The 26,642-nt window shown below is 51.2% G+C and overlaps 2 protein-coding genes across 4 annotated transcripts in view; both read left to right on the top strand.

The window, feature by feature from the left end:
• Nucleotides 1–14,676, top strand: part of mtor (mechanistic target of rapamycin kinase) — a 72,739-nt gene extending 58,063 nt beyond the window's left edge. For both annotated transcript variants that reach the window (XM_049016426.1, XM_049016425.1), the window contains exons 37-58: nucleotides 326–441; nucleotides 2,736–2,853; nucleotides 2,929–3,114; nucleotides 3,298–3,398; nucleotides 4,013–4,109; nucleotides 4,498–4,596; nucleotides 4,789–4,911; nucleotides 5,998–6,180; nucleotides 6,384–6,518; nucleotides 7,061–7,235; nucleotides 8,616–8,751; nucleotides 8,972–9,119; nucleotides 9,535–9,657; nucleotides 9,790–9,872; nucleotides 10,032–10,104; nucleotides 10,318–10,392; nucleotides 10,505–10,640; nucleotides 11,037–11,102; nucleotides 11,208–11,288; nucleotides 11,846–11,926; nucleotides 12,100–12,205; nucleotides 14,385–14,676. In XM_049016426.1, the coding sequence (XP_048872383.1) occupies nucleotides 326–441; nucleotides 2,736–2,853; nucleotides 2,929–3,114; nucleotides 3,298–3,398; nucleotides 4,013–4,109; nucleotides 4,498–4,596; nucleotides 4,789–4,911; nucleotides 5,998–6,180; nucleotides 6,384–6,518; nucleotides 7,061–7,235; nucleotides 8,616–8,751; nucleotides 8,972–9,119; nucleotides 9,535–9,657; nucleotides 9,790–9,872; nucleotides 10,032–10,104; nucleotides 10,318–10,392; nucleotides 10,505–10,640; nucleotides 11,037–11,102; nucleotides 11,208–11,288; nucleotides 11,846–11,926; nucleotides 12,100–12,205; nucleotides 14,385–14,400 (2,457 nt within the window). In that variant the 3' untranslated portion in view covers nucleotides 14,401–14,676. The remainder of the gene's footprint in view (nucleotides 1–325; nucleotides 442–2,735; nucleotides 2,854–2,928; nucleotides 3,115–3,297; nucleotides 3,399–4,012; nucleotides 4,110–4,497; nucleotides 4,597–4,788; nucleotides 4,912–5,997; nucleotides 6,181–6,383; nucleotides 6,519–7,060; nucleotides 7,236–8,615; nucleotides 8,752–8,971; nucleotides 9,120–9,534; nucleotides 9,658–9,789; nucleotides 9,873–10,031; nucleotides 10,105–10,317; nucleotides 10,393–10,504; nucleotides 10,641–11,036; nucleotides 11,103–11,207; nucleotides 11,289–11,845; nucleotides 11,927–12,099; nucleotides 12,206–14,384) is intronic.
• A 2,189-nt stretch (nucleotides 14,677–16,865) lies between these two features.
• On the top strand, nucleotides 16,866–25,653 carry exosc10 (exosome component 10). Of its 2 annotated transcripts, none has more exons than XM_049017591.1 (25): nucleotides 16,866–17,114; nucleotides 17,410–17,546; nucleotides 17,661–17,784; nucleotides 18,631–18,735; nucleotides 18,856–19,021; nucleotides 19,116–19,224; nucleotides 19,313–19,388; nucleotides 19,574–19,684; nucleotides 19,780–19,923; nucleotides 20,087–20,277; nucleotides 20,626–20,782; nucleotides 21,136–21,284; nucleotides 21,609–21,659; nucleotides 21,928–22,039; nucleotides 22,314–22,361; nucleotides 22,479–22,554; nucleotides 22,948–23,051; nucleotides 23,154–23,249; nucleotides 23,358–23,432; nucleotides 23,676–23,781; nucleotides 24,119–24,192; nucleotides 24,403–24,574; nucleotides 24,930–24,994; nucleotides 25,082–25,155; nucleotides 25,243–25,653. In XM_049017591.1, exons 1-25 carry the CDS (start codon nucleotides 16,899–16,901, stop codon nucleotides 25,271–25,273), a joined length of 2,769 nt encoding a protein of 922 aa, XP_048873548.1. In that variant the 5' UTR covers nucleotides 16,866–16,898; the 3' UTR covers nucleotides 25,274–25,653. The 2 variants fall into 2 exon arrangements, with proteins under 2 accessions (XP_048873548.1, XP_048873549.1); XM_049017592.1 differs by having other exon boundaries at nucleotides 16,866–17,018; nucleotides 25,243–25,649.
• Nucleotides 25,654–26,642: the final 989 nt, after the last annotated feature.

The raw sequence follows: 26,642 nt of genomic DNA, 5'->3' as shown, positions 1-26,642 counted from the left end.
CTCGGTAGAGCTGGATCTCTGAGGTCTGGTCAGCAGGGGAAACATGAGTCTCGCTAACGCAGGCCCTGAACACGGGAGGTCGCCTCGGCCGCCCCCTACAGGCCTGCAGATGTTATGCGGATCAGCCAGGTGTGCATAGTAGCCGTCAGTCCAGAAGGGTTCTGACCCAAAACAGCTGCCGTGAGATGGAACGTGGCACCGGCTGTGTGGATTTGCCGTTAGCGTGTAGGGGTGTGATGTGCTCCGCTGCCCTCCGTGCTCCCTGTGTGTGCACGGTTTGTGACCTCTCACCCTCATACACCCCCGCCCTCCCCCCCGCCCGCAGATCGACGCATTCCAACACATGCAGCACTTCGTCCAGAGCATGCAGCAGCAGGCACAGCATGCCGTCGCAGCTGACGACCAACAGCACAAGCAGGAGCTGCACAAGCTCATGGCCCGGTGAGAGGAGCACCCTGCACCTCGCCGCCTTTCATCATCATCATCATCATCATCCTCTTCATCACCGGCGCTGGTGTTTTCACCCCCCCTCCCTGTTTGACGCTACTGGGGGGTAACAGTCAGTGTCACCCCAGTGCCTTTGTGGTGGTGGTAAGGCAGAATGTGAATGTGTAAGCAAAGCATCATGGGTACTGATCAGGAGCATCGTTATGGGTCAGGAGGAGGTCCGTGTCATGCGGGGCTCCTGGCGACTGTTGAGGTCCGCGAATCACAGCATAAGCATGTCAGGTTTATCAGACCCCAGCTATCAGCGTTAAAAGCAGATTAGTTATGGGCTCTGGCAGGATTCAAGAAATATTTATCGTCAGCCCATCGCTTTAAATGTGTGCATCTGGAATGAAATATCATCTCCCTATAAATTTACAATATACTATAACATGCTATGACGCAGCATGTACACACATACTAGGCCAGGGATGGCGAGCCTGATCCATGGAGGGTCGATGCGGGTTTTTGGGATGACCGCTGTCGGCCAGTGACAGACCGCAGGAGTAGAGTTGAGAAGCACTGGCCCATTGAGAGGTCATCCCAAAACCTGCACCCACAGCAGTTCTCTTTGGGTCAGGTTTGCCACCCCTGTACTAAACAGTCTACTTCACATACTACATTCACAGTCATTAGACGCTATGCTACATACTGTACAACACAAAGTGACACAAGGGCTAGACATGGCAGTGCGCGGAAATGAAAGGAGCTTAGTACACAGCCTAAATAACCGTGATGCTCACCCAGCCGGTCCCCCATAACTTAACTGCTGTTAACATCAACGCAGAAGGAGAGCTGCAGGTCCATACCCACGTCAGCAGTCATATGCGCTCAGCAGAGGGCGCTATTGAGTGGCCAAGAATGGCACATGGCAGCTACTGCCAGTACTCGGGTCGCTGCAGATCCATTTCCTGGTTTCGGGGTTAGCAGTGTGTGGGCCCCCACTGTGGGCCCCCTCCCTGACAGCTTAGCCTTAACGCAGGACCACCTCTTCAGCCGGCGTTAGGGTCGGAAAAAGCACAGCCCAAAAAAGGCAGTGCTGCCAAGCCAGTGGGTTCTGATCCAGCCCTTGGTTCCGGTTCTCTGTGTTGCCCAGGCGTTGCTGTGAGGTTTTCACTCCTTCAGCAGGCATTATGGTTTTGATCCTTGTACCCATTCATTTATCCAGATGGGTGGAAGGAGCCAGTAGCGCTGCCTGTGGTTTAACTGCTGAATACCCGCTGTGCCCGCTGCTGTGCCCGCTGAACGCCGTCTCTGACTCTGCCGGCACGCTGGCACAGTCGGGTCACTGTAGGCGGGCCCCGCACACACATGCACACCTGGTTTCCCACAAAGCTATTTCCAGAGCATTCCACCGTCAACTCGGAGGGCTTGACTAAGATGAATTTTGACCTTCAGTAACTTATGAAATGGTGCCGAGTCGGTTTTATTGTCTAATTTAATTCAAGTTGTTTACCTTCCTTTAAATCGTCGGCCTAGAAGATGGGGTCCACATCTGTAGGCTGTCTAATGACCAGCTTTGAGAAATGGGACTTCTGCGTACAGTGATCGGGATAATGTGCTGTTTGGGGCTTCACAAGGCCGGACATGAAGCCTAAACTGTCTCTTAATTGGCTCGATGAAAGTAAAACTAAGGATGGTTTTAGGAGAATGGAGTTCTGTGACCTGACTGCCATTGTGGTTTTTTGGGGGGGGTGGGGGGGCAGCCTGTTGAAAAGCCTTAGAATGGGCAGCGTGGTGCTCAGCCTGGCGGTGCTCTCAGCCTGGAGGTGCTCTCAGCCTGGAGGTGCTCTCAGCCTGCCGGTGCTCTCAGCCTGCCGGTGCTCTCAGCCTGCCGGTGCTCTCAGCCTGCCGGTGCTCTCAGCCTGCCGGTGCTCTCAGCCTGCCGGTGCTCTCAGCCTGCCGGTGCTCTCAGCCTGGAGGTGCTCTCAGCCTGGAGGTGCTCTCAGCCTGGCGGTGCTCTCAGCCTGGCGGTGCTCTCAGCCTGGCGGTGCTCTCAGCCTGCCGGTGCTCTCAGCCTGCCGGTGCTCTCAGCCTGCCGGTGCTTTCAGCCTGCCGGTGCTCTCTGTGAAACAGTGTGGTATGTCTTTCTTTTCCTGTGTTCAGTCTGAATCGTCCGTAGGTAAAAGCATCAGGATACCATCCTTTTCGGGTTTTGTTTTAAATATGATTGTGATACTTGAAGGGGGGGGGGGGTGTGTGCATTTCTAGCTCGCCAATGACTGTTTTGCTGCCCCCTCCCCTCCCAGGTGCTTCCTGAAGCTGGGCGAGTGGCAGCTCAGCCTGCAGGGCATCAACGAGAGCACCATCCCTAAAGTGCTGCAGTACTACAGCCATTCCACCGAGCACGACCGCAGCTGGTACAAGGTGAGCTGCCGGGGTGCGGCCCAGGCAGGGCCGGGGGGGGGCGGGCCGCAGGCCTTACGCATGTGTCTGCCGCAGGCCTGGCATGCCTGGGCCGTGATGAACTTCGAGGCCGTGCTGCACTACAAGCACCAGAACCAGGGCCGAGACGAGAAGAAGCTGCGGCACGCCAGCGGAGCGAGCGGCGCCAGCGACAGCGAGAGCGAGGCCGACAGCGCCGAGCACAGCCCCCTGCCCTCCCCTGGGCAGAAGGCCGTCAATGAGGTAGGGCTCCACGGCACGGCCGCTCGGGGGTCTTGGACCTGCAGCCGAGGTCTTTACCCTACCAGGCATGCTTTTTTCTATCCTGCTGCTTCCCTGATAACTCTGTGGCCATTGGCGGTGGGGGTATGGGTCACATGGTTGGGGTCACATGATGACCTTCTGCTCTGAACCCCCTGCCCCCAGGACCTGTCCAAGACGCTGCTCCTGTACACCGTGCCTGCCGTTCAGGGCTTCTTCCGCTCCATCTCCCTGTCCCGAGGAAATAACCTGCAGGACACCCTGAGGTAAGGAGAGGTTGTGGGGTGGGGGAGGCATTCTGAGCAGCTGCAGAATATCCATCTGTCAGCTGTCAAAATCGCAAATGAAACTTTATGATTTTTGGATATACTGATTTTTTTAAAGCATTAAAACCCCTCATGAACAGGAATTATGAGGAAATTAACTGCACTCACCTCTAAAGTGGATCTCTTGTGCTTCAAAGGCTGAAGGGCCTGTGTAGGAAGGGTGACCCCTAGTGGCCAGGCATCATATTGCGCGATATGGGCGTCAAACCCTCAGCTCTGCCCCGCCCTGACAGACACCCTCAGTGTCTCGCTGTGGGTCCATACACAAGCCTTGTAGGTAGTGACATCTTCCCACGAGTACTTCCCCTCAGCGCAGTGCTACACGGATGGGGATGCCTTCGCCCTCGCTTTCTGAGGTTGCAGAACACTTGAATCTGTGGACAGGAACAGATCTGAAACAGATAATGGGGGCGGAGTGACACCCATGCCTTTATCCTTCCAAAGGAAGGAGTAGGAGTGTGTATAAGTGTGTCACACTAAGGAGAGAGGCAGCCACACGCTCTGGGTCACCTACCGCCTGCATTGAGCATTTAACCCTAACTCTATATTCTTAGGGTCCTGACGTTGTGGTTTGACTATGGCCACTGGCCCGAAGTGAATGAGGCTCTCGTCGAGGGCATCAAGACCATCCAGATCGACACCTGGCTGCAGGTGAGCATCCTCGCTCTCTCACTTTGTTTCTCACCCCCTCACACTGTGTCACACACTACCACACTCTCCCTCAGTCGCTCACTCTCTCTAACGCAATTTCATCTCACTACCTCGAACAATATTTGCATGACACACATATGAAGAGATTAAAAAAATTAGAATTAAATTAAAAATTTAGCAGCAGCATGTCCTCCCCCCAAGGGGGACACCCAGGGTGCTGTGGTCCAGGTGTTTGAGGAATTAGCTCATTCTTATAAATACACACTCAGATTTTCCACAGCGTGAGAAAGTGGGTTTGTGGCTCCAGGCTTCTTTAGAGCAGAATACTTTTCCATGCTGGGAGGCTGAATGTACCGGTTTGTGCCCCCCCACCCCCCCGTTCCCACAGGTGATCCCCCAGCTGATCGCACGTATAGATACCCCCCGCGCCTTGGTGGGCCGCCTCATCCACCAGCTGCTCACCGACATTGGCCGCTACCACCCGCAGGTATGTGCTGTGTCTACATCTGTGTGTGTGTGATAGACCAGACAGACTATCAGTGTCCCAGGTACGTGTGTGTGTGTGTGTGTGTGTGTGTGTGAGCTTGTGTGTGTGTGCGTCTCAGTGGTCATGTATGTTCCCACCCTGTACTCATTCCTCCTGCCTGTATTATCTCTCCTTCCCCACATCGCCTCTAAGGCTCTGATCTACCCTCTGACTGTGGCCTCCAAATCGACCACTACAGCGCGTCACAACGCAGCCAACAAGATCCTGAAGAACATGTGCGAGCACTGCAACACACTGGTGCAGCAGGCCATTATGGTAAGTCACACGCACAGGAAATTGGCACAGCAGGCCATCTTTTGTTCACAATGTAACACACTGGTGCAGCAGGCCATTATGGTAAGTCACACGCACAGGAAATTGGCACAGCAGGCCATCTTTTGTTCACAATGTAACACACTGGTGCAGCAGGCCATTATGGTAAGTCACACGCACAGGAAATTAGCACAGCAGGCCATCTTTTGTTCACAATGTAACACACTGGTGCAGCAGGCCATTATGATGAGTCACACGCACAGGAAATTGGCACAGCAGGCCATCTTTTGTTCACAATGTAACACACTGGTGCAGCAGGCCATTATGGTAAGTCACACGCACAGGAAATTGGCACAGCAGGCCATCTTTTGTTCATAATGTAACACACTGGTGCAGCAGGCCATTATGGTGAGTCACACACACACAAAGGAAACTGGCACAGCAGGCCATCTTTCTGTTCACACTACAACACACTGGGGCAGCAGGCTGTCATGGTGAGTTCACATACACAGGATCCTGACACAGCAGGCCGGCTTTCTTTTCACACTACAACATTCTGGTGCAGCAGGCCATCACTGTGGGTCACACACAGGACCGTGTCACAGCAGGCCAGCTTTCTTTTCACACTACAACATTCTGGTGCATCAGGCCGTCACTGTGGGTCACACACAGGACCGTGTCACAGCAGGCCGGCTCTCTGTTCACACTGTAACATGCTGGGGCAGCAGGCCGTCACTGTGGGTCACATACAGGACCGTGTCACAGCAGGCCAGCTTTCTTTTCATACTACAACATTCTGGTGCATCAGGCCGTCACTGTGGGTCACACACAGGACCGTGTCACAGCAGGCCGGCTCTCTGTTCACACTGTAACATGCTGGGGCAGCAGGCCGTCACTGTGGGTCACATACAGGACCGTGTCACAGCAGGCCAGCTTTCTTTTCATACTACAACATTCTGGGGCAGCAGGCCGTCACTGTGGGTCACACACACAGGACACTGACACAGCAGGCCAAGTCTCTGTTCCTTTAGCCCGTCAGACATTCACGTGCTTTGTGCCCCTGTCCTTTGCCCCCCCCCCCCCCCACAGGTGAGCGAGGAGCTGATCCGTGTGGCCATCCTCTGGCATGAGATGTGGCACGAGGGCCTGGAGGAGGCATCCCGCCTCTATTTCGGCGAGCGCAACGTGAAGGGCATGTTTGCGGTGCTGGAGCCGCTGCACGCCATGATGGAGAGGGGTCCCCAGACCCTCAAGGAGACGTCCTTCAACCAGGTACACCCCCCCACTCCAAAGGAGCTGCACATAAATTTTGTTGGAAGCCCCCTTTTCCCCACTCAATAGTAGAGCCCCACTAGGTGTAATGTGTGTGGTACATTTGTGCCACACACCGAAGAAACATAACTGAGGTGTCAAAATGACCGAAACAGCTTTCGAGAGTGGGGGTGCATTTGAGAAGCGTGGGTGTGTCCCCCCAGGCGTATGGGCGGGACCTGATGGAGGCCCAGGACTGGTGCAGGAAGTACATGCGCTCAGGCAACGTGAAGGACTTGACGCAAGCCTGGGACCTCTACTACCATGTGTTCAGGAGGATCTCCAAGCAGCTGCCACAGGTGAGAGTGCCAGTCGGGTACCTGACGGTGCTGGGCCGGACCCCAGCCCATGGGTATACGGCTCGCCCACAGGTGGGGGTGCCAGTCGGGTACCTGACGGTGCTGAGCCGGACCCCAGCCCATGGGTATACGGCTCGCCCACAGGTGGGGGTGCCAGTCGGGTACCTGACGGTGCTGGGCCGGACCCCAGCCCATGGGTATACGGCTCGCCCACAGGTGGGGGTGCCAGTCGGGTACCTGACGGTGCTGGGCCGGACCACAGCCCATGGGTATACGGCTCGCCCACAGGTGGGGCTCACGCATCTCTCATAGTTCCACCTGTATCTTTTTGACCCAGTGAAAAGGCTTTAGGAGTAGCTGCCAGTTCCAAGGAAATAAGGTACTTCTCTCCCCTGGGTCAGGTGGAGTCAAGCCCATCTGTGCTGAGACATAACTGCCGTCTTACTTGATATCAGTGCTCTTGCCGGGAAATGCAGCCCTCAGGCTCATGGGAGACGTATTGGCACTAATACACCCCCCCCAACTCCTCCCCCTCACCCCAGCTCACCTCCTTGGAGCTGCAGTATGTCTCCCCCAAGCTGCTGATGTGCCGAGACCTGGAGCTGGCCGTACCCGGCACCTACGACCCCAACCAGGCCATCATCCGCATCCAGTCCATCGCTCCCTCGCTGCAGGTCATCACCTCCAAGCAGCGGCCCCGCAAGCTCACCATCATGGGTAAGGAGGTGCCACAGATGCCATGGTGGCTACAGTGGTACTGAGAAGCTCCTGAGAAGCTCCTGAGGTCTTCAGCATCTGTTTTGATTGAGTAGCTATGTGATGTTTATGCGATGTAGTTCTCCCCACCGGGAACTGCTTAATCTGCAGTTATCTAACAGGTGACGCTAAACGGAATATCTTGTTTGCAGAACAAAATGCATTTTGACTTCATACTGGCCTGATGAGAGTTTGACGGCTGAGGACCGGATGCCAGGCGTCCCACTCGAGATGACAAATGGCAGCTTTGAACATGATGAAATTATATTTTACGCTTCTAGGCACTGGCAGGTGATCATGTGTGCGTGTCATAACAGAAGCAAACATCTGGCCGAAAGCTGAAGGTGGTGTTAACGGCACGCTGGCTTAGCCTCTCAGGAGGTGCCAACACCTGTCTTAGTCATCATTGCTGGCATTCTTTTAAGGGTGGGCCTGCTCTGCTCTGCCAGTTTCCGTGAAGCCATGCTTCTGGGATTGTTGTACATTTGACTAGGCACCAGCTCTCAGAAATCCTTTGATGTGTAATACTGACAAATAAATCTGTTATCCAGTGAGGGCCTATAGTGTTTTGGAGTGTAATGTGGTCTGTGCAGGGTGCATGGATTTTCATGACGTGGACAGGAAGCCAGTCTATCAGTAACAGTAAAGCGGAGCAAAGCCTCGTCAGTGCCCTAGCACCTGCACTGCAGGCTGTGTAATCCACCTGAAGCTAAGCAGGTTTGGGCCTGGCCAGCACTTGGATGGGAGACCAACTAGGAAAGCCTTACCTCAGGGTGTGCTGAAAGAGGTCAGTGTGGATCCCAATGCAGTGACGGAGACACTGTGGCCAACAGGTTGGCCCATCCTGTGGTCAGTGTGGATCCCAGTGCCAGAGTACAGTGATGGGGACACTGAGCTGTAGAAATGGTCCGTCTGTGTTACCCCTGTAGGAGCCTATAGATGAATCCTGGCAGGTGGATCAGAGTGGGCAGTGAGAGCGTACAGTGACACCCATCACTTAGAGTGTGAAGCTTCTCTTTGGCTGCACTGGAGGCTAACTGGTGCTTCACATGATAGGATGTCAGGCTGTGGAATAAAGGACACAAACATGTGGTGTCAGATGCAGTGAGGGTGATGGATTTCAGCTTTAAAACCAGCATTACTGTGGAACAGGAAACTGGTGAACATCAGCCGTGTGGTTTATGGTAAAATGGAGCCGTCCAGGACCCGTGCTGTTATTCAGCATGTTTTCCCAGTGATGCTTTCTTGGTGTCCCCAGTCTGCATGTCGCCACCAGGACGCCCCTCTCAGCATGCTTACACTCCCACATAATGCCCCCCCTCCCCCTTCGGCCCCCTACAGGCAGCAATGGGCACGAGTTTATGTTTCTGCTCAAGGGCCACGAAGACCTGCGGCAGGACGAGAGGGTCATGCAGCTCTTCGGGCTGGTCAACACATTGCTGGCCAATGACCCAGCCTCTCTGCGCAAGAACCTCAGGTGGGACCTGCCTGCTGGCTCCACTCGTGGGCTTCATGTTTGACTGTGGCAAAGACTCGGACTCAGCCTCTGGGCTCAGTACCAGCTCCATCCCTGGGATTTTACCCACACCCATTAGGCTCACCGTTTTCACTCATTAACCCCCCACTGCCAGTTGGTTACAGAGGCCTGTAGGTAGTTCTGAAAAGAGCCCATTACGCCTCTCTGTGCTCTTCCTCAGCATCCAGCGCTACGCAGTGATCCCACTGTCCACCAACTCGGGCCTGATCGGCTGGGTGCCCCACTGCGACACGCTGCACGCCCTGATCAGGGACTACCGGGAGAAGAAGAAGATTCTGCTGAACATCGAGCACCGCATCATGCTGAGGGTACGGGGCCCGGAGGGCACGGCCCACGCCACCCGCGGGCAGGACCGCTGCTGTCCACTGCGGTTAAATGGATGTTATATGTCAGATCTATAGCAGACTCTCCTCTCTCCAGTTATGACTGGATCCTTTAGCGAAACCGCAGGGCCCGTGGGCTCACGCATTAATAGGGGGCAGGGTTTATGGCTGTCGCAGGGGTTTGTTAATGATGTGGTCGGGTGCTATGACATCATGGGGGCCCTTGTACAGAATGCCTGGGGTCCGGCCTAACAGACTGGGCTTCTGTAGCTGGGTTCAGTCGCATGTCCCTGCCGGGTCTCAGCCTTCAGCCTCTCCTTCCTACACCCAGTGTTTGCGGCTCTGACGCACCTCCCTTGGGGGTCTCACCCTGGCCTGGGCGCTGTCTCCACCCTCACAGATGGCCCCTGACTACGACCACCTGACACTGATGGAGAAGGTGGAGGTGTTCGAGCACGCGGTCAACAACACCGCGGGAGATGACCTGGCCAAGCTGCTGTGGCTTAAGAGTCCGAGCTCAGAGGTCAGGTGGCCACTTTGTCCGTAGGAGAAAAACGACAGAGAGAGATCAGCTAATTGATCAGCCGGATTCCTGGGCCCAGCATGTGGATGGGCGGGGCAGTTCCGATCTGAAAGCCAGTTGGTTCCCCCACAGGTTTGGTTTGACCGACGGACCAATTACACGCGCTCCCTCGCAGTGATGTCCATGGTGGGTTACATCCTGGGCCTTGGAGATAGGTGAGGACACCAGTAACTCTGTTTTATGCCGATCGGTGATAGATTTTTGATAGAGGGTAGAGCTGCACCGCATGAGTACCCTGACTGCTATACCCCCTAGTGGCCCAAGGTAGGAAGTGCATGGTGGTAATATCTTTCATTGAGTCCTTTTGTACTCAGGCACCCATCCAACTTAATGCTGGACCGGCTGAGCGGGAAGATCCTCCACATCGACTTTGGTGATTGTTTCGAGGTAATACTCTGGACCTTGCTATGAATGGCAATAGGAACATGACTTACCAGCAGGAGAGTTCATTCCAGACCAGGATTCTGTTTCACAAAACCAGTGAATTCTGTGTCTGTGACTCTTTATACTCAACTGGTTGGTTGAAACAAAATCTTGGTCTGGACTTTTACTCCCTGGACCTGGACTACTGGAGTTAGCTGAGCTGTCATTTACTCCCAGGTTGCCATGACCAGGGAGAAATTCCCTGAGAAAATCCCCTTCAGACTCACGAGGATGCTGACAAATGCCATGGAGGTAAGGGACATACGAGCGGGGGTGCAGTGCCGTGTGGGGGTTGGGGGGGGGGGCTCAGTAACAGTGGGGTGGAGCCCTCAGAGCGCTGCTTGTGTGTGTATGTGTGGATCAGGTGACGGGCCTGGATGGAAACTACCGGATCACATGCCACACCGTGATGGAGGTGTTGCGTGAGCACAGGGACAGCGTCATGGCTGTACTGGAAGCCTTCGTCTACGACCCACTGCTCAACTGGAGGCTCATGGACAGTATGTATGCCCCCCCCATAGGCAAACAGGAAAGGGGCATCAGTCCCGAGCATGCAGGAGTCACCCCCCCCGTTACGTTTGTCTTTGAGTGAGTGATGTGCCGTCCTTTGGGGTTCAGCCTGAGCACAGAGCTTGGCTGGGGGGGGTCTCCCCGCCCCCTGGACCATTCCACCGCCCTAAGGACTCAGATTATACGTATGGCCCAGGGACGCACTATTTACACCTGCCCCTTCAGGTTAGCTTATTTAAATACCCATGTATGGGTCTGTCACGTGACCAGCTGTGCAGCATGAGACACAAACCGGCATATGATTTGTGGGGGGTCTCACTGGGGGCAGGGGGGGGCGGGCTCTAAGATCCCGAATCCGGCTAACGGCTCGCACTGCCTGTCCGCAGCGAACACCAAAGGGAACAAGCGATCCCGCACCAGAACGGACTCGTACAGCGCGGGACAGTCAGTGGGTGAGCCTGCCGCTCGTCGCGCTCTGCACACGCCAGTCAGAATGCCGGCCGTACAGACCTGTGCGTCACTCAGCCTCGCTCTTCTGCTCTCCGCTCGCTCCGCAGAGGCCCTGGACGGCGTGAACCTCGCAGAGACCACACACAAGAAGCCGGGAACCACCGTGCCTGAATCCATCCACTCTTTCAGTGGGTGTCCTCACTGCGCACGCAAACACTTTATCTTTGTCTGCTACACCCACAGTACTGAAAACTGACATCACAGAGATTAAAAGCGTTTGTGCGAGCAGCCCATATGAATGCATATTGTTAGGCTCATGAATCTGAAGTGAATTTTCAGGGTTGTCATATTAAGGGTCGTCGTATTAAGTACAGAATGTACTAAAACACAATGACCATGTACTGAATTACAGTGATCATCATCATTTGTATGTGATTGTTTTATACAGTGTTTGTACAGTGATTGAACATGATCATAGTATAAAATTTAAACAATCATTGTACAAACATTATATAAAACATAAATGACAGTTGTAAAAATGAACAGGGTTATTGTATTAAACTTAAACCACATTTTTATATGATTGTGATTTAGGTTTTATGAGGCGAGTTCACATACATTTGCTGCCAATGTGATGTGTGGCACTTTTGGGGGGGGGGGGGGGTGGCTGCAGGGGGCACATGTCAGTGAACCAGGTTTTCTGAATGTGTTGTCGAAAATGCCATTGTGGTGGTTTTTATGTCAGTCGGAGACGGCCTTGTCCAGCCAGAAGCCTTGAATAAAAAAGCCATACAGATCATCAATCGCGTCCGAGACAAGCTGACCGGTGAGTTACCGTGTGACGTCAGTCTTCATGTCAGACATTAAAGTGACTCACTATAAATGGTGTGCAAAGTTAGTGAGCGTGGTGATTGGTTGGTCACGACAACCAGTCAGGTCCAGTTCTTCAGTACAGACAGGTCCAGTTCCTGATGGCAGAATGCATTTTCTCTCTCTCAGGACGGGACTTTTCTCATGAGGAGACCCTGGACGTGCCCACCCAAGTGGAACTCCTCATCAAACAAGCCACCTCACACGAAAATCTGTGCCAATGCTACATCGGATGGTTAGTGCCGCCATTTCAAACCCTTTGGCTGCTGATTTAGCATTGTGGCAAGCTGTTAGTCTCTGCCTGCTTTAGTCCTGTGAGACAGATTTGTAAGGCTGATTTATACGTCTGCACTTAATCTGTAGCCTGACGTGCACCTGTAACTACACGTCGCAGTGACGCAGACGGCAAGAACTGTGATTGGTCCGCTTGGTAACTTTAGTTTTTTTTAAATAACCCACCCTGTGACAGCAACAGGGCTACAGAACTCTCAGGATGACGGTGCCAATTTCACTTACCTCCATTACATTTACTCGTACTTTATAAGGCTAAAAAATAGTAAAAAGTAGTATAGACACTAACTTTAGAAGGGAAAATGCGTGTGTCACGCCCACACGGGCGGACACCTCGGGCTGCGGCTCGTTACGGGTAATGAGCCCGGGGATAAAGCCGGCCAGAAGGCACCAGACCACTGCGAAGTATTGCGCTGATGTATAGACGCCATACCAAGCACTTTCTTGTCAATTGTCTCTTCCTGATACCTAACCCTGCCTGTGTGGTAGAAAAATTCAAAATATAACACTCAGAATAAAAGTCGGACCTCTCAGTTTGATGAGGTAAAGGAAATCTCTTTTATTCTAGCAACTCAGCAAAGCTCTCCTGTCACACTCTGGCACTTGGTACCAAGTCGCCCGGAGCTCACAGAGCAACCAGTTGATAAACCATAACTCCTAATTCCCAATAAGGACTTCTAAGTCCTGATTGGTCACAAAACACCAACAAACCGAGCTCAAATGTATAACAAACACAATTCTCCTGCTCTATTGGTTTACCTTGGTGGCAAGGTAAAATCCACCCATCTAGCTCAGTTTACCAGAACATGTCTCGACTGCTAGGCTCCTACTGGAGATATGAATATAGATATTGATTACATGACATTGAATCACTGTAAATACTTGGTTGTCCTTTGATTAGTGATTAACGTATTGACATATTGTCATTGAATCACTGCCAATACATGGTTAACATATGATTAACATAATTACTTATACATTTGCACTACCGGATAGCTTGCTATATATTGTCTGCCACAACTATTTTATAAAGCTATACCAGGCTGTGCACCAGCTGGGGCAGCTTCGAATCTCTTCCTGCAAGTGGTTTCTTCCCCCCCTTGGTTCCGCCGTCTGCCTCTCCAAGGTCCGAGCTTTCCTCTGGGTCTGCGGAACTTACTGCAGGCAGCTATCGCGAAGCGAAGTCACACAGTATTCAAAACAATCTCTTCTTGCCTAAGGCCTAAGACATAACAGACCCAATATGCCAACCTCCCGGGCCTACCAATGTACAATTTTACTTCCACACCTGTTCGCCTCGTGTCTTCTCCTTACCTCTCTCTCTCTCTCCCGTTCCAGACCCTTCCCCGTACCTGACCCGTCCTCCCTGCCTGCTCCTGCTCGTCCTGTTCCCGCACCCTCGTGTGTTCCTGTCTTGTGCTTCCTTGTAGGACTGACCCCCCGGCTTACGACATCCCTGCCTGTCTTTCGACCTTGCCTCTTGCCTGTCTCTTACAGTGCCTCAGTTTGGTTTATCCAAATAAAGCGCTTAGCGGCTTGCATACCTGGATCCCCGTCTCTCTGTTCTGGACGTCGTGACAGCGTGTCACTGTCTCGACATTCTTGCAATTTTATCTACAGGAAGTTTGGAGCAGCACAATGTATAAAATGGATACTTATATTTTTTTGTGTCAGTTGTGTCTGGGCATAGGTCTAGGTGTAGGTCGCGACGTAGGTCGCGGTGTAGGTCAAGGTGTAGGTCAGGGCGTAGGTCATGGCATAGAACAGCCATGATAATCCAGGTCAACTGTGTGTATAATAATAATTGTCCATTACACAGGGATTAGTACAGGTGCATAGGAATTTGTCTCTTCGCTTACCCCATGACTTCATGGCTCTGTGGTCACAGCCGAGGGCCAACCATCGTGCAGCTCCTCCTGAGGCTGGAGGTTAACGGCCTGGCTCAGAGGCCTACAGGCATGTGACTACAGCTCCCTGTTTTAGTAAAGGACTTGGTTACTGTTCGCAGGTAGAGCTGCAGGAAGCCGTGATCTCCATCTCGTCACCCACCCCGCCTGCTGAGCCTTCTGTGCTGAAGGCAGTCCACAAACACATCTGATCGTTGTTTTGTCTGCCCCCCCCAGGTGCCCCTTTTGGTAGATGCGACCCGCCCCCATGTCCTCCCTTTTCTACAGAAGCCTACTTTGCCACTGGACTCTGCCAAAGGATGGCAAAGCCCTAAACCCGTGTCACATCGAAGGCGTCCTGCCTTTTATTTGGTAACAAGGTCCAAATGTAAGGGTGTCTGGACCGATTAGGATGAGAGTGTTTGGTTTAACACAATGTTAATATGATGCACTGTAGATTTCTTTGGCAATAAGCAGTGGAAAAAATAAATGTTGTTTTCTGTGTCAAATAAAAATATATTGAAAAATGTCTAAGGTTACTGATGGTTTCATTCACCTTATTTGTGGGCTGTGATGTTGCATCTCTGTGTCATTGACATTTACTTTTATTTAGCAGATGCTTTTGTTCAAAATGACATTCATATGAGCAAATAGCACAGTGCAAAAACCCCAACTGCGAGCATTTCAGGGCTGGGATTGACTGCAGTTCAAGGACTAAAGGCTGTCAAGATGCTTAATCTGCTTTACCTGTAACATTTTTAATTATTTGGGTACAAATTCATATGCAAATGTGTTCAGAGGGTCCAGGAGGACAGACATTTATCACTGGATATGATTCCAGCAGGAAGAGATTTTTTTAGCTAGAATAATGTTTATTAAATTAAAATATTTAGTTTCTCCGGGCTGTTGTAATAGCAATAAAAACCAGCTGTACAAACAGCCCCCATTAATTAGCTTTCAGCGAGAAATAACATGAAACTTAAGGAAACTCGGATACGTCACTGATGGCGTGAGATATGAGAGTGAGCAAAGGGTCTGTTTTTATAATAAAATCAGTCGCTCGTGTTACTGGAGTGTGACAGTGAAATCTGTCCTTTCAAGTAAGTCCTTTAAGCAAGGAGCCATCCATCTACTTGTAATTAACTGCTTAACCAGTCCACTGATTTATGTTTTTCATTGGAATCCAAACCCAAGGAATGAACAGGACAGATTTATGAACAGACCGTATTCATTAAAAAATTACCTATTCGTGGAAGGTAATATTAAGAGAAACGATGCTTGAATGTAATTTAATCTTAATTATGTCAAGACATTTGGCCTGAAACCATTTGTATACTAAATATTCTTTATGTAAATTTTAATTGAAACAATAAAATCATAATCATTACTATAATTTGCATATTCCCTAAAATTGCACATTCCATCAGAAAATAAGTAATAGATATTTCAATATCGTCCTGACTCGCCTTCTGGGAAAAAAAACAGGCAGCTGTTACTCATTCAAAATGCTGCTGCTAGAATTTTGACAAATACAAAAAAAAGCACTTTTAAAATCACTGCACTGGCTTTCAGTTACTTTTAGTAACTTCTTTGTTACTGCTGCTGATGGCTGCATTTCCCTGCTAGTTCTGCTAGGTCTATGTGCAGCATTTTAATAAAGTTGTTATTGGCGAGGTGAGAGTCTTTGGTTGGTGTTAAAGGGCAGGCGATACCCTGGTTCCCCTCATATCCAACTGACTGCCACCAGTTTGTTCATTTGAACAATGAATCCTCGGAATCTTCCAAACTGTGGAATGGTGTTCCGTAAGGTTCTGTCCTGGGCTCACTACTGTCCACCTTACATATGCGTCCCTTTGGTGATATCCTCATTATGCAGGCCGCACACAGCTGTACACATCTGGTGAAACAGGTGAGCTGTCACAGCTGTCAAAGACTGAGAGATGCTTGGCTGAAGCTGGATGGCCAGTAACGTCCTTCTGTTAAATGCTCCAGGATGCTCCTCCCAAGGTTTCATCCTTCTAGGGAGTTGCTCCTTGCTACTGTCACCTCTGGCTTGCTTTGGGCATAGACAATGTGAAGCACTTTGAGACAATGTAAAGTTGTGAAAAATGCACTATTGAAAAATTGAATGGAATTTGAAAGAATTGAATTTTAGGATTAGTTTTAACATCTTTTTTTCAGCATATAAAGCTCCAGATGGCATCGGCCAAAAGTCTGTCACTGACATGTTGAAAGAATACAAACCTGGAAGGTTGTTGCTTGTTGTGTCTAAAGCTGTAAGAAAAGTGAAAAATCCACACCTCTGGGACCAAGGTTCGAGTCTCTGACATGCCTCAATGTGTGTGGGGTTGGCGTGCTCAAACTGTGTCATCGTGGGGTTCCCTCTGTGTACTCTGGCTTCTCCCACAGTCCAAAAACATGCTGAGGTTAATCTGAATTAATTCGTCCTGGGCTTTTACCCACCTTTGTTATGTTTGTTCTTCAATAGCAAAACTAATCTTACATTCATTGGAAAAGGTTAAGCTGAAAATGTACACATACAAAAAAAATAGACACAAAATCATTATATATATATATATATATGTGTGTGTGTGTGTGTGTGTGTGTGTGTGCCTGTCGACGTATGTGTTACAATACACATGTACCAATTTTTTATTTTTCAGGCAAACTGCGGCCTCTGACGCATGCGCACCGCCCTCCATGCGCTGCGTCCTGAGAATCTCGCGTATCGCGTTGTTACAAAGTCCCGTAATGGCGGCTTCTAGGGGGATGGAGACTGAAGGAAGCAACGCCGTGTTATCGGCGCAGGAGTTAGATAAAGACAATGCCAGCATGTTTCCGGGTTTTAAGGACGTAGACGCGTTTGTGAAGGTTCGTTGCGTTAGTAAGCCTTTCTTTGGTGTGAGTGTAAGCCGTGGTGCGTCGGTTTACACCAGTAGACCCATGCTGAACAGCGTGGTGCTGACGGTATGTCATCGACATGCAGCTGGTCAGCGTGGCGTTTGGGTTTTTATTATGATAATTAAGTAAAACTGAGAAATTGCCATAAGCGGTAGTGCCCAATGAATTTCTCCCTCGGAACAAATAATGTATGTCTGAATAACTGATTTGAAAATGGTGGTATTGTGTATAATTATATTCCTGTGATTCAATCTAATTATATAGATTTAAAAATTTTCTGCAATGTTGTATTTGACTATATTGAACACTTAACGTGCGTAAAAGGTAGGGGACGGGTGACCGTTTTTCTCTGCGTCCTCAGCATGGGCTGGGAACAGTGGTTTCTGTCACGAAGGCGTCCGCCAACCTTCCCCAACCTGGCGATGAATATGACTTCTATCGCAGCTTTCCTGGCTTCCGGAGCTTCTGTGAAGCTCAGGGGGACAGTCTCCTGCAATGGTGAGTCTGAGCAGACCTCCCCTGGGCCGGCTGGGTGCAATGGTGTTCTCTGACGGGTATAGATCCCTTATAGCTCTGATGCTATATGATGCACATAAACTGCTTGGTTTTCAGCATGAGTCAGCTGATGCGACATCACGGCTGCAGACCACTCACACGAGACCCGAACAGACTGACTGGCCTGGAGGAGAGCTTCGACCTGGTCGTGGATTCCAATGATGTTTTACTTGAAAGAGTGGTATGTAATTTACTGATATGATGAATATGGACAGCATAGCGTTTGCACGCTCTGTCTGTGTTTGGTGTCTCTTAATTGTATGTGAGTAGTGTGCGCTTTACGATGGCCTGCCATGCTGCCCAGGACATCCGAGTAGGGTCTGGCTGCAGAACACTGGGCGACTTCCACTAGGGGGATTTCCACATCAGGACTGGACATGTCACTGCTGAAGAGAACTCAGTAGACTGAACATGTAGATAAATAGCACTTTGTTTGCTTTAAATTTATGAAGACCGATATTTCTCCTATCTTAAAATACAGAGGTGAGACTTTTACACCAGAACGGCAAATCTGTTCCTGTAGATTTAAATGACATTAACATCTGTTCCCAATGTTACACTAACATCACCGAAATAACAGATATGTATTTTTGCTGCACTAACGTCATATCCAGTGCTGCTGTGGAGGTTTGTATAACGTCATATCCAGTGCTGCTGTGGAGGTTTGTATAACGTCATATCCAGTGCTGCTGTGGAGGTTTGTATAACGTCATATCCAGTGCTGCTGTGGAGGTCGTGTGATTTCTGGCACTGCAGTGGAGATCGCCTACTGTTCAACAGCCAGATCCACTTGGGACATGCTCTGTGCTTCCTGGGGTAGATCACACCAGTGACCCCATACTGGATAAGCAATGGAAGATTGGTGGACACTGATTAGAAATGAAGTGATTTTGCAAATGTAAAAAAGCGTCGATTTTATTGTCTTTATTTTGCTTGTTTTTTTCCACGCAGAGCTTTTGTCCTGAGGCTGCGTAGCCATCATGGTTGCTGCTGTGTCATTAATCTCTGCTGGGCTTCCCCCCCTCAGGGCATCCTGCTGGATGAGGCCTCGGGGCTGAACCGCTGCCAGCAGCCCGTCATGCCCGTGGGCTTCCAGCCGCCTAAGACGGTTGTGTCCAGCTGGAACCGCAAAGTGAGCCCAGACTCTTTATCCCCCAGGACACTCATATGTATTCGCCGTATGTGGGGCTCTGGGTTGAGATGCTGTCGTAGCCTCAGAGTCTGACTCAGGCCTGGCATGACTCCTCTCCAGGGGCGGGATCCGGCCCGGAAATCTGCCAGTGAGACCTTCCGGCTGCTGCAGGCCAAGAACATCCCGAGGCCACAGCTCAAATTCCAGGAGAAGGTGGACAACAACAACACGCCATTTATCTCCAAGATCTTCATCAAGCCCAACGCCCTGAAGCCCCTTCCCTCCTGTACGCACAACCTGTTTCTCTGTCTCTTTTGTTAATTTTGTCTTGACTCCAAAATACAGAATCTGCATTTTCGTTTGTTGTAATCCTTACTCAGATTTCAGTAACAAACGCTTCCGGAAGGAGAGGCCAGAGGACCTGGACATCCCAGCAGCCCTGGCTGACTTCGTGCACCAGCAGAGGACGCAGGAGCACATGGTTGACATGTAGGCGCTTCTCCCCAGCAGGTCTCTGAGGCTGCCTGCTGTCCCAGTGCATCACTGACACTTGTTGCCATGGCGTCTCCTCCCGCAGGTTCGCCCACCCCTATCAGCATGAGCTGGACCACCTGTCGATGCCAGAGAGCTTCGTGTCTAAACCTGAGCCACAGGTCGGTTGGCTCGGCTTCTTAATCCTTTTATTTATTTGATTGTTTATCAATCTTGTTTTCCAATCAGTACTGTTTGTTTTTATAAATAGTCATTTTTCTGGGAGTTGGTCACAGCAATAATTAACCTTAAACCAGTCGCTGGGTGCGATGTGTAGGTGTTTAGCAGCGTTGCCTGTTGGTTGCAGATGTTCAAATCCATCTCTGAGACAAGTTGCAAGTTCATTGACACCCTGGAGGACCTGGTGGCTCTCAACGAGAGACTGGCTAAAACATCGGAGTTTGCTGTGGATCTTGAGGTGTGTGGGCACTGGGAGGCACTGTGGGGGTCAGGTGGGGTGGGCTCTTTAATGTCGGGGGGTCCCAGTGACTTGCTGTCTCTCTCCTCCTCCAGCATCATTCCTACCGAAGTTTCCTTGGCCTTACGTGCCTGATGCAGATTTCCACGCGGGACGAGGATTACATCATCGACACGCTTGAGCTGCGCAGCGAAATGTACATCCTCAACGAGACGTTCACCGATCCCTCCATCGTCAAGGTTGTCACTGTGGATGTTTGTTTCCACCACGTGGTTCGCTGCCAAACTCTCGTTAGTGTGTTTGATGTGACATTATCCTGGTGATGCTGTGGGTTCCTGTACTAAGGGGGGGGTTGCGCTTTCTTTAGGGTGTTGGTCATTGACTTTCCCTCTACCCCCCCAGGTGTTCCACGGCGCAGACTCGGACGTCGACTGGCTGCAGAGGGACTTCGGCTTGTACGTGGTGCAGCTGTTCGACACTCACCAAGCAGCCCGGGCCCTCAGCTTGGGTCGGCACTCTCTGGACCACCTGCTTAAGACCTACTGCGACGTGAGCTCGGACAAGCGCTACCAGCTTGCAGACTGGAGGATCAGGTAATCCCATCATGCCCGTTACCCATCAGGGAGCACACACACATTAGTCACTCACACATCTCACACGCACACTTATGGGGGGGGGGGGGGGGGGGGGGACCTGAGTACCTGGAGGAAACCCCACAATGACAAGGAGAGACCATTCAAACCCTGCTGTGAGGCAGCAGTGCTAACCAGTCCACCACTATGCCACCCCTCTTTGGAGACAAATGAATCGGTGGATGCATTGTTGCGGTATCCATAGATACCAGATGAGTTTGTTGCCTTGGAAATGAATTAGACCTCTCGCAGCACCCATGCAGCCCTGAGGTAGATGACGGCAGCCCGTGTGTGCACTGCGTCCCGCAGGCCCCTCCCGGAGGAGATGTTCCAGTATGCACGCGCTGACACGCACTACTTGCTGTTCATCTACGACCGGATGAGGGCCGACCTCTTCGAGGCGGCTAACGGGCAGCACAGCCTGGTACAGTCCGTGTGGCTGAAGAGCAGGGATCTGTCTCTGAAGGTACCGCGGCCCCTCCGGGGGGCTTTGGACGCCGCCTGCAGCACATGCGCTTCTCCCTGCGCATTTACACACTGTCAGTGACCTGGCCTGGCCCCAGTGACCAAAAGAAACCACTAAACAGCAGAGCAGCAATCGTCCCTCTGCTCATGCATTCGTCGAGTTGTTCCTGTCCTGGAGACCCCCCCCCCCATGACATTTCTGTTCTGACCCATCTAGTTAAGCTGGTTATCTTCTGGGTGCACTTACTAGTATGATCTACCATATTTGTGCAGCATTCCTAGCTATAGTTTACAGTCCAGAGCCGGATGCGATGAATGTCGTTAAACACGTCACGCGCATGTGGCCCTGAACAGGTGTACGTGAAGCCCCTGTTCACAGAACACTCGTACCTGGAGGTTTACCGCAAGCAGAAGAAGACGTTCAACACTCAGCAGCTGACAGCCTTCAGGCTGCTGTACACCTGGAGAGACAGGCTGGCCAGACAGGAGGATGAGAGCACGGGGTGAGGGGGGGGGGCGGCCGCATGCTGACTTCCTGCCGTATATGCTCTAATAAATGTGCACGCATATGAGGACCAATGGGTAATTAAAGAAATTCATTGCATGCCACTAGTGTGTGCGCCTTTTTTCCAGTTATTCCAAAGTACTGCTACCCAGCTGGTCCATTTGAAATGTCTTTATATCTTGACTGTCGTTCTGCGTAATACCTGAAGGGCTGTGGTTCTGTGCTTGCCGCCATAGGGCCAGCGTGTCAGGGGCGGCTATTAGCGATGTGCGTCGTGTTGAAGTGCTTGTCAGGCTGACCTGCTTGTTTGTTCCCCTTTCAGGTATATCCTGCCCACCCACATGATGATTAAGATTTCTGAAGAGCTGCCAAAGTAAGTCGTCGCTTCGAACCTCGAACCGCGTTAGCCTCCAGTGTCCATGCTGTACAGACTGCGTTTTGAACTTCCAACTCCCCCCTCCTTTGCTGTGGATGCTTCACAAGCCTGTTCACCATCTTGCTGGTCGGTTTACGTAACCTGGCACGTGGCAGTAAAATACTCAGCGTGTCCGTAAGATCATGGGCTGTGAAACGTGGAGTCCTGTATGGTCATGCCGACCGTCCTGCTAGCGCCGCGGCTAACGGCCCTTTCCTCGCTGCAGGATGCCCCAGGGCATCACCGCTTGCTGTCACCCAGTGCCCCCGCTGGTGCTGCAGCAGATCAATGAGCTGCACCTGCTGGTGCAGCAGGCTCGGGACATGCCCCTGCTTAAGGTGAGCAGCTGTACGGTTTATGCCCCTATAGCTGACATTTATCGCTCTTCAGAGGCTCAGGTTTGGTGCATTTGCTTGATAATTAGCGGCGCTGTTCCGTAAGACCTTAGCCAGGGCGTCCCCTCTTGCTGAATGGGGCGTGCGCCTGCAGGCTCTGAGAATCTCCATAAATCACTCATCTTGAATTGCTCATCTCTTGTACCTCCAAAAGTTGTTGGTCCTGTCTGACTGTGTTCCTGTCTCTTCATCGGCTTTTGGATCACGCTTAAAACAGGCTGAAGTCTTGGCAGAAAAGAAGAAAGGATTTACCCCTAAAAGAAAGGTGCGTTTGGGTGGTGTGACTGGTTCTTGGTAAAGTATGAAGACAGATTTTTGTTTTTGGGACGCTGGTTGTCTGCCTGCATGTGTGTAACGTGTCGCATGACGGTTTTTCCTGTAGGCGGAGGTCTCCTTGTTTGGACCCCATGACACCTCTCGTGTCTCTGAAAGCGACGTCCCAGAATCCCCCAGTCCCGGTGAGGCGCTGACTGGCAGCCAGGCCTATTTTACTGGATTTCGGTGTAGGGGTTACTGACTAGAGTAGTGTTTCTTAACCTGGTCCTCGGGGACCTCCAGACAGTCCACGTTTGGACTGACCCATGGACTGGGCTGAGACACTGGTCTAGAGGCCCTCTCACACGGAGGGTTGGACGTCCCTCTGAGTGGCAGGATGACGTATTAATCCTAATGAGCTTCTGGGTGTTAAGATGCTGACCTGCCAGATGCTTGGCCAGTCTGACAAAGCCTAAGGAGAAAATGTATTTTTAGAGGAGCCCATTTTATATAACAGTGAGGGGTCGCACTGTACAGACGGCCTTCTGGCCGGCAGAGTGAATAGGAGCATTAAGGCATAATCGCTCTTTCTTCAGGAGTTGAGGTTAAGCGGGGCGTGCTCTTCTCAGAGGACGACACCACAGGGGACACGGAAGCTATCAGTCACCTCTCGGCCTCCGCCAAAATCACACTCTTTGCGGTAAGATGCGTGTGACAGAACGGCAATTCCCGAATGCTCAGGGTCCTGAAGGTGTTCTTCCTGACACTTGCTGTCTGTGCTCTTGACCTGCTTCGGAAAAAGGATCCTGACTCAAACAAAGAGGGCGGGGATTCCCTCACCGTGGCCCAGCAGAAAGCATGCCGCATCATGGAATCCTTCCAGAACCCTTTCAGGATGGTATGAGACCAGCACGTCTCTTGCTCGCTGGTTAGGTTGCATGCTACAGTAGCAGCACCTTCTCATTTTTCCATCCTGACATTTGGTTTGTGCATATCTGTGTTTCAGTACTTGCCCTCAAAGGATAATAATATACACATCTCCAAAACGGCGAAATACGATCCAACATCCAAAGTCTACGAGGTAGGTGGTGGTTTTGCTTACGGCCAAATTAGCATTTATGCCCCCCATTTTAAATATGCATGGAGCCGGAGGCAGTGCTGCGGTGCGGACAGCAGGTGGCGTAGCGGTTAAGAATCTGGGCGTGTGTCCCAGGCAGTACGCGGCTGTTGTGTGTTTCCGCAAACGATGCGCGCTCTGGCCTGTATGCACATGCAGACGGGGTCTGTGTGTGGTACCTGAGAGTGAAGTCTGTGTTTCTATCAGATCAGTAACAGGTGGAAGCTGCAGAGCATGGAGCAGCAGAAGAAGGAGGCAGAGGCTCAGCGGGAAGCCCGGGCCAGAGCCAAGGAGGCGGCCAGGAAAGCTGCGGGTGCGAGTCGCTCCCTGATAGCTAGCGAGGCTCATTCCGTCTCTCATCATATTTGTTTTAATGTCCCCTTTCTTCCCTACCTATTTCAAAGCAAATGTCATTCACAGTATCTCCTTTTCTGCTCTTCGTCAGATTTCAGTCCTTAGTACTGGTTAATATGCCCACGACTGACAGGAGGTGCTGTTAAAGGCCGGGGGGGGGGGGTCTCGCAGTGTACGGGATCCTGGCAGTTCCTGCCTGCAGTTCGCTGCTCTCTGTACTAAGATTCGGGCTTCAGCTGCTGTGCTGTAGTGCTTGTTGTCAATGTGGTCTCTAAAGCATCGTGTTTCACATTCAGAAGAAAAGCAGAAGGTGGAGCAGGACTACCAGGCTTCGCTCAAGGACGTGAAGACCGTCCGGCAGCAAGCCCAGGTCGGAGGGGAACCGTGCGGTGTAACGTACACACACACGCACAGAGACGCACACGCGCAGACATGTGCACAGACGCACACACTCGTGTTTGTGAAGGATGCATGCAGTTGTAGCAGCATCACCACTAACAACATCCTTGAACTGATAAGTATGTTAATGAATGTAGATCTGTCATCTTACGAGCCTCTTTTGTCTTTTTATCTTTGGCAGATGGCGGCCAATCGGGGAGCAAAGAAACGAGAAGGTGACAGAGACGACCTCCCCGAAAAGCCCCCCAAAGCCAAGAAGAAAGCCGCGAAGCCAGCCCCCCCAGACTCTCCCCCCCCTGCTGGCACCTTCAAGCCGTACGACTACAGTCAGAAACAGCTGAAGGTTTTCAGTGGTATGTCAGTCGTCCACAGTGCCCCTGCCATTTCTTCCAGTTAATTCCTTAATGAAGCGTTCGACAGAAATACACAGAATTTTCAAATCGCACCAAACATATTTTGATGTCACACACTAGTAGACTAATGTGAGCTTCTCTCATTTGTATGAGATTCTCATGGGGGTCTACGTGAGAGATTCACCTCCTTAATGTCAGTGACTTCAAAAACAACTGGGTCCTGATACGTGGGTTTTATATAATTCATTTTAATCTATCAGTCAAGGCTAAACAGAACCTGAGTGTCAGTTTGTCACAGTCAGAATTTTACTGGGTGTTTTCATCTCACGTCAAACCTTATTTATTTTACCTCCAGGTGGGAAAACAAAGGAGGGAACCCAGTTTGATCCCAACAGACATGCTGAGGACTCCGGTCGGAAGGTAATTCTGCCTTTATATGTCACATTTTAATGACCTGAACATTTTAACGAAAGCACCAATAAAATCCCTTTATTGTTTCTTCTGTAGAAAACATCAAAATCGCAAAAAATGAAGCCTTCAGCAGGAAACAAGAGCCTGTCTTATTCAGGAAAATCTGAGAGGTGATCGCACAACATTGTCTGACAACGACGGGAGTTTAAGGCTCTTTGATCCCATTCATTGAAACTTTCCTGTTTTTTCTCCTCCAGGGGATTCAGGCATAACTGGCCTAAAAGATGAAGATCATCACTGGATGTCTGATCAGGTGCCATCAACTCCACTATCAAAGACAATTACTGGACACTTAAGCCTGGTTGTGCAGTTTCTTTATTCTCTAAGTTACATTGTCCATCGCAGAAGTTTAAGGGAAATTTCCAGCAATTGCCTGATAGTTTAACTGTAAGCTTATTTTAAATGTTTTAATCTTTTTTTTTTTTTTTTTTGCTATTGGCTCCTTTACACTTGCCAATAAACATCGTTTTGCTGGTATGTCCTGTTTTTGCACTTTACCTGGAAGCCGTTGCATGACTACATCAATGAACTGATGGGCACAGCAGTGCCGATCCCGGGATAATTTCCTGGCGAGGTTTCCTCGCATTCATTTGGAAGAGCGGATGTCAACACCCTTTAGGTCGGCAGCGATGCCGGCGGTGTGCGAGAACCGTCACTGTGATGTGGTCTCTGGTCGGTCTGGATGGATGTAAGGTGGACCCTGTGAGATGCGAGAACCGTCACTGTGATGTGGTCTGTGGTCGGTCTGGGCGGATGTAAAGTGGACCCTGTGAGATGCGAGAACCGTCACTGTGATGTGGTCTGTGGTCGGTCTGGGCGGATGTAAAGTGGACCCTGTGAGATGCGAGAACCGCCACTGTGATGTGGTCTGTGGCCGGTCTGGGTGGATGTAAGATGGACCCTGTGAGATGCGAGAGCCGCCACTGTGATGTGGTCTGTGGTCGGTCTGGGTGGATGTCAGATGGACCCTGTGAGATGCGAGAGCCGCCACTGTGATGTGGTCTGTGGCCGGTCTGGGTGGATGTAAAGTGGACCCTGTGAGATGCGAGAGCCGCCACTGTGATGTGGTCTGTGGCCGGTCTGGGTGGATGTAAAGTGGACCCTGTGAGATGCGAGAGCCGCCACTGTGATGTGGTCTGTGGCCGGTCTGGGTGGATGTAAAGTGGACCCTGTGAGATGCGAGAGCCGCCACTGTGATGTGGTCGGTCTGGGTGGATGTAAAGTGGACCCTGTGAGATGCGAGAGCCGCCACTGTGATGTGGTCTGTGGTCGGTCTGGGTGGATGTAAAGTGGACCCTGTGAGATGCGAGAGCCGCCACTGTGATGTGGTCTCTGGTCGGTCTGGGTGGATGTAAAGTGGACCCTGTGAGATGCGAGAGCCGCCACTGTGATGTGGTCTGTGGTCGGTCTGGGTGGATGTAAAGTGGACCCTGTGAGATGCGAGAGCCGCCACTGATGCGGTCGGTCTGGGTGGATGTAAAGTGGACCCTGTGAGATGCGAGAGCCGCCACTGTGATGTGGTCTGTGGTCAGTCTGGGTGGATGTAAAGTGGACCCTGTGAGATGCGAGAGCCGCCACTGATGCGGTCGGTCTGGGT

The sequence above is a fragment of the Brienomyrus brachyistius genome, chromosome 6 (assembly GCF_023856365.1).
Source record: "Brienomyrus brachyistius isolate T26 chromosome 6, BBRACH_0.4, whole genome shotgun sequence".
Lineage (NCBI taxonomy): Eukaryota > Metazoa > Chordata > Actinopteri > Osteoglossiformes > Mormyridae > Brienomyrus > Brienomyrus brachyistius.
This window is presented reverse-complemented; position numbering and strand designations above follow the sequence as displayed.

Bases quoted from the DNA above. Each gene is read 5' to 3' on its own strand.
- exosc10 (XM_049017591.1), top strand. From the start codon at position 16,899: ATGGCGGCTTCTAGGGGGATGGAGACTGAAGGAAGCAACGCCGTGTTA. The intron at 19,685-19,779 runs GTGTGTGGGCAC...CTCCTCCTCCAG, and splicing joins AGTTTGCTGTGGATCTTGAG to CATCATTCCTACCGAAGTTT. The intron at 24,575-24,929 runs GTATGTCAGTCG...TTTTACCTCCAG, and splicing joins ACAGCTGAAGGTTTTCAGTG to GTGGGAAAACAAAGGAGGGA.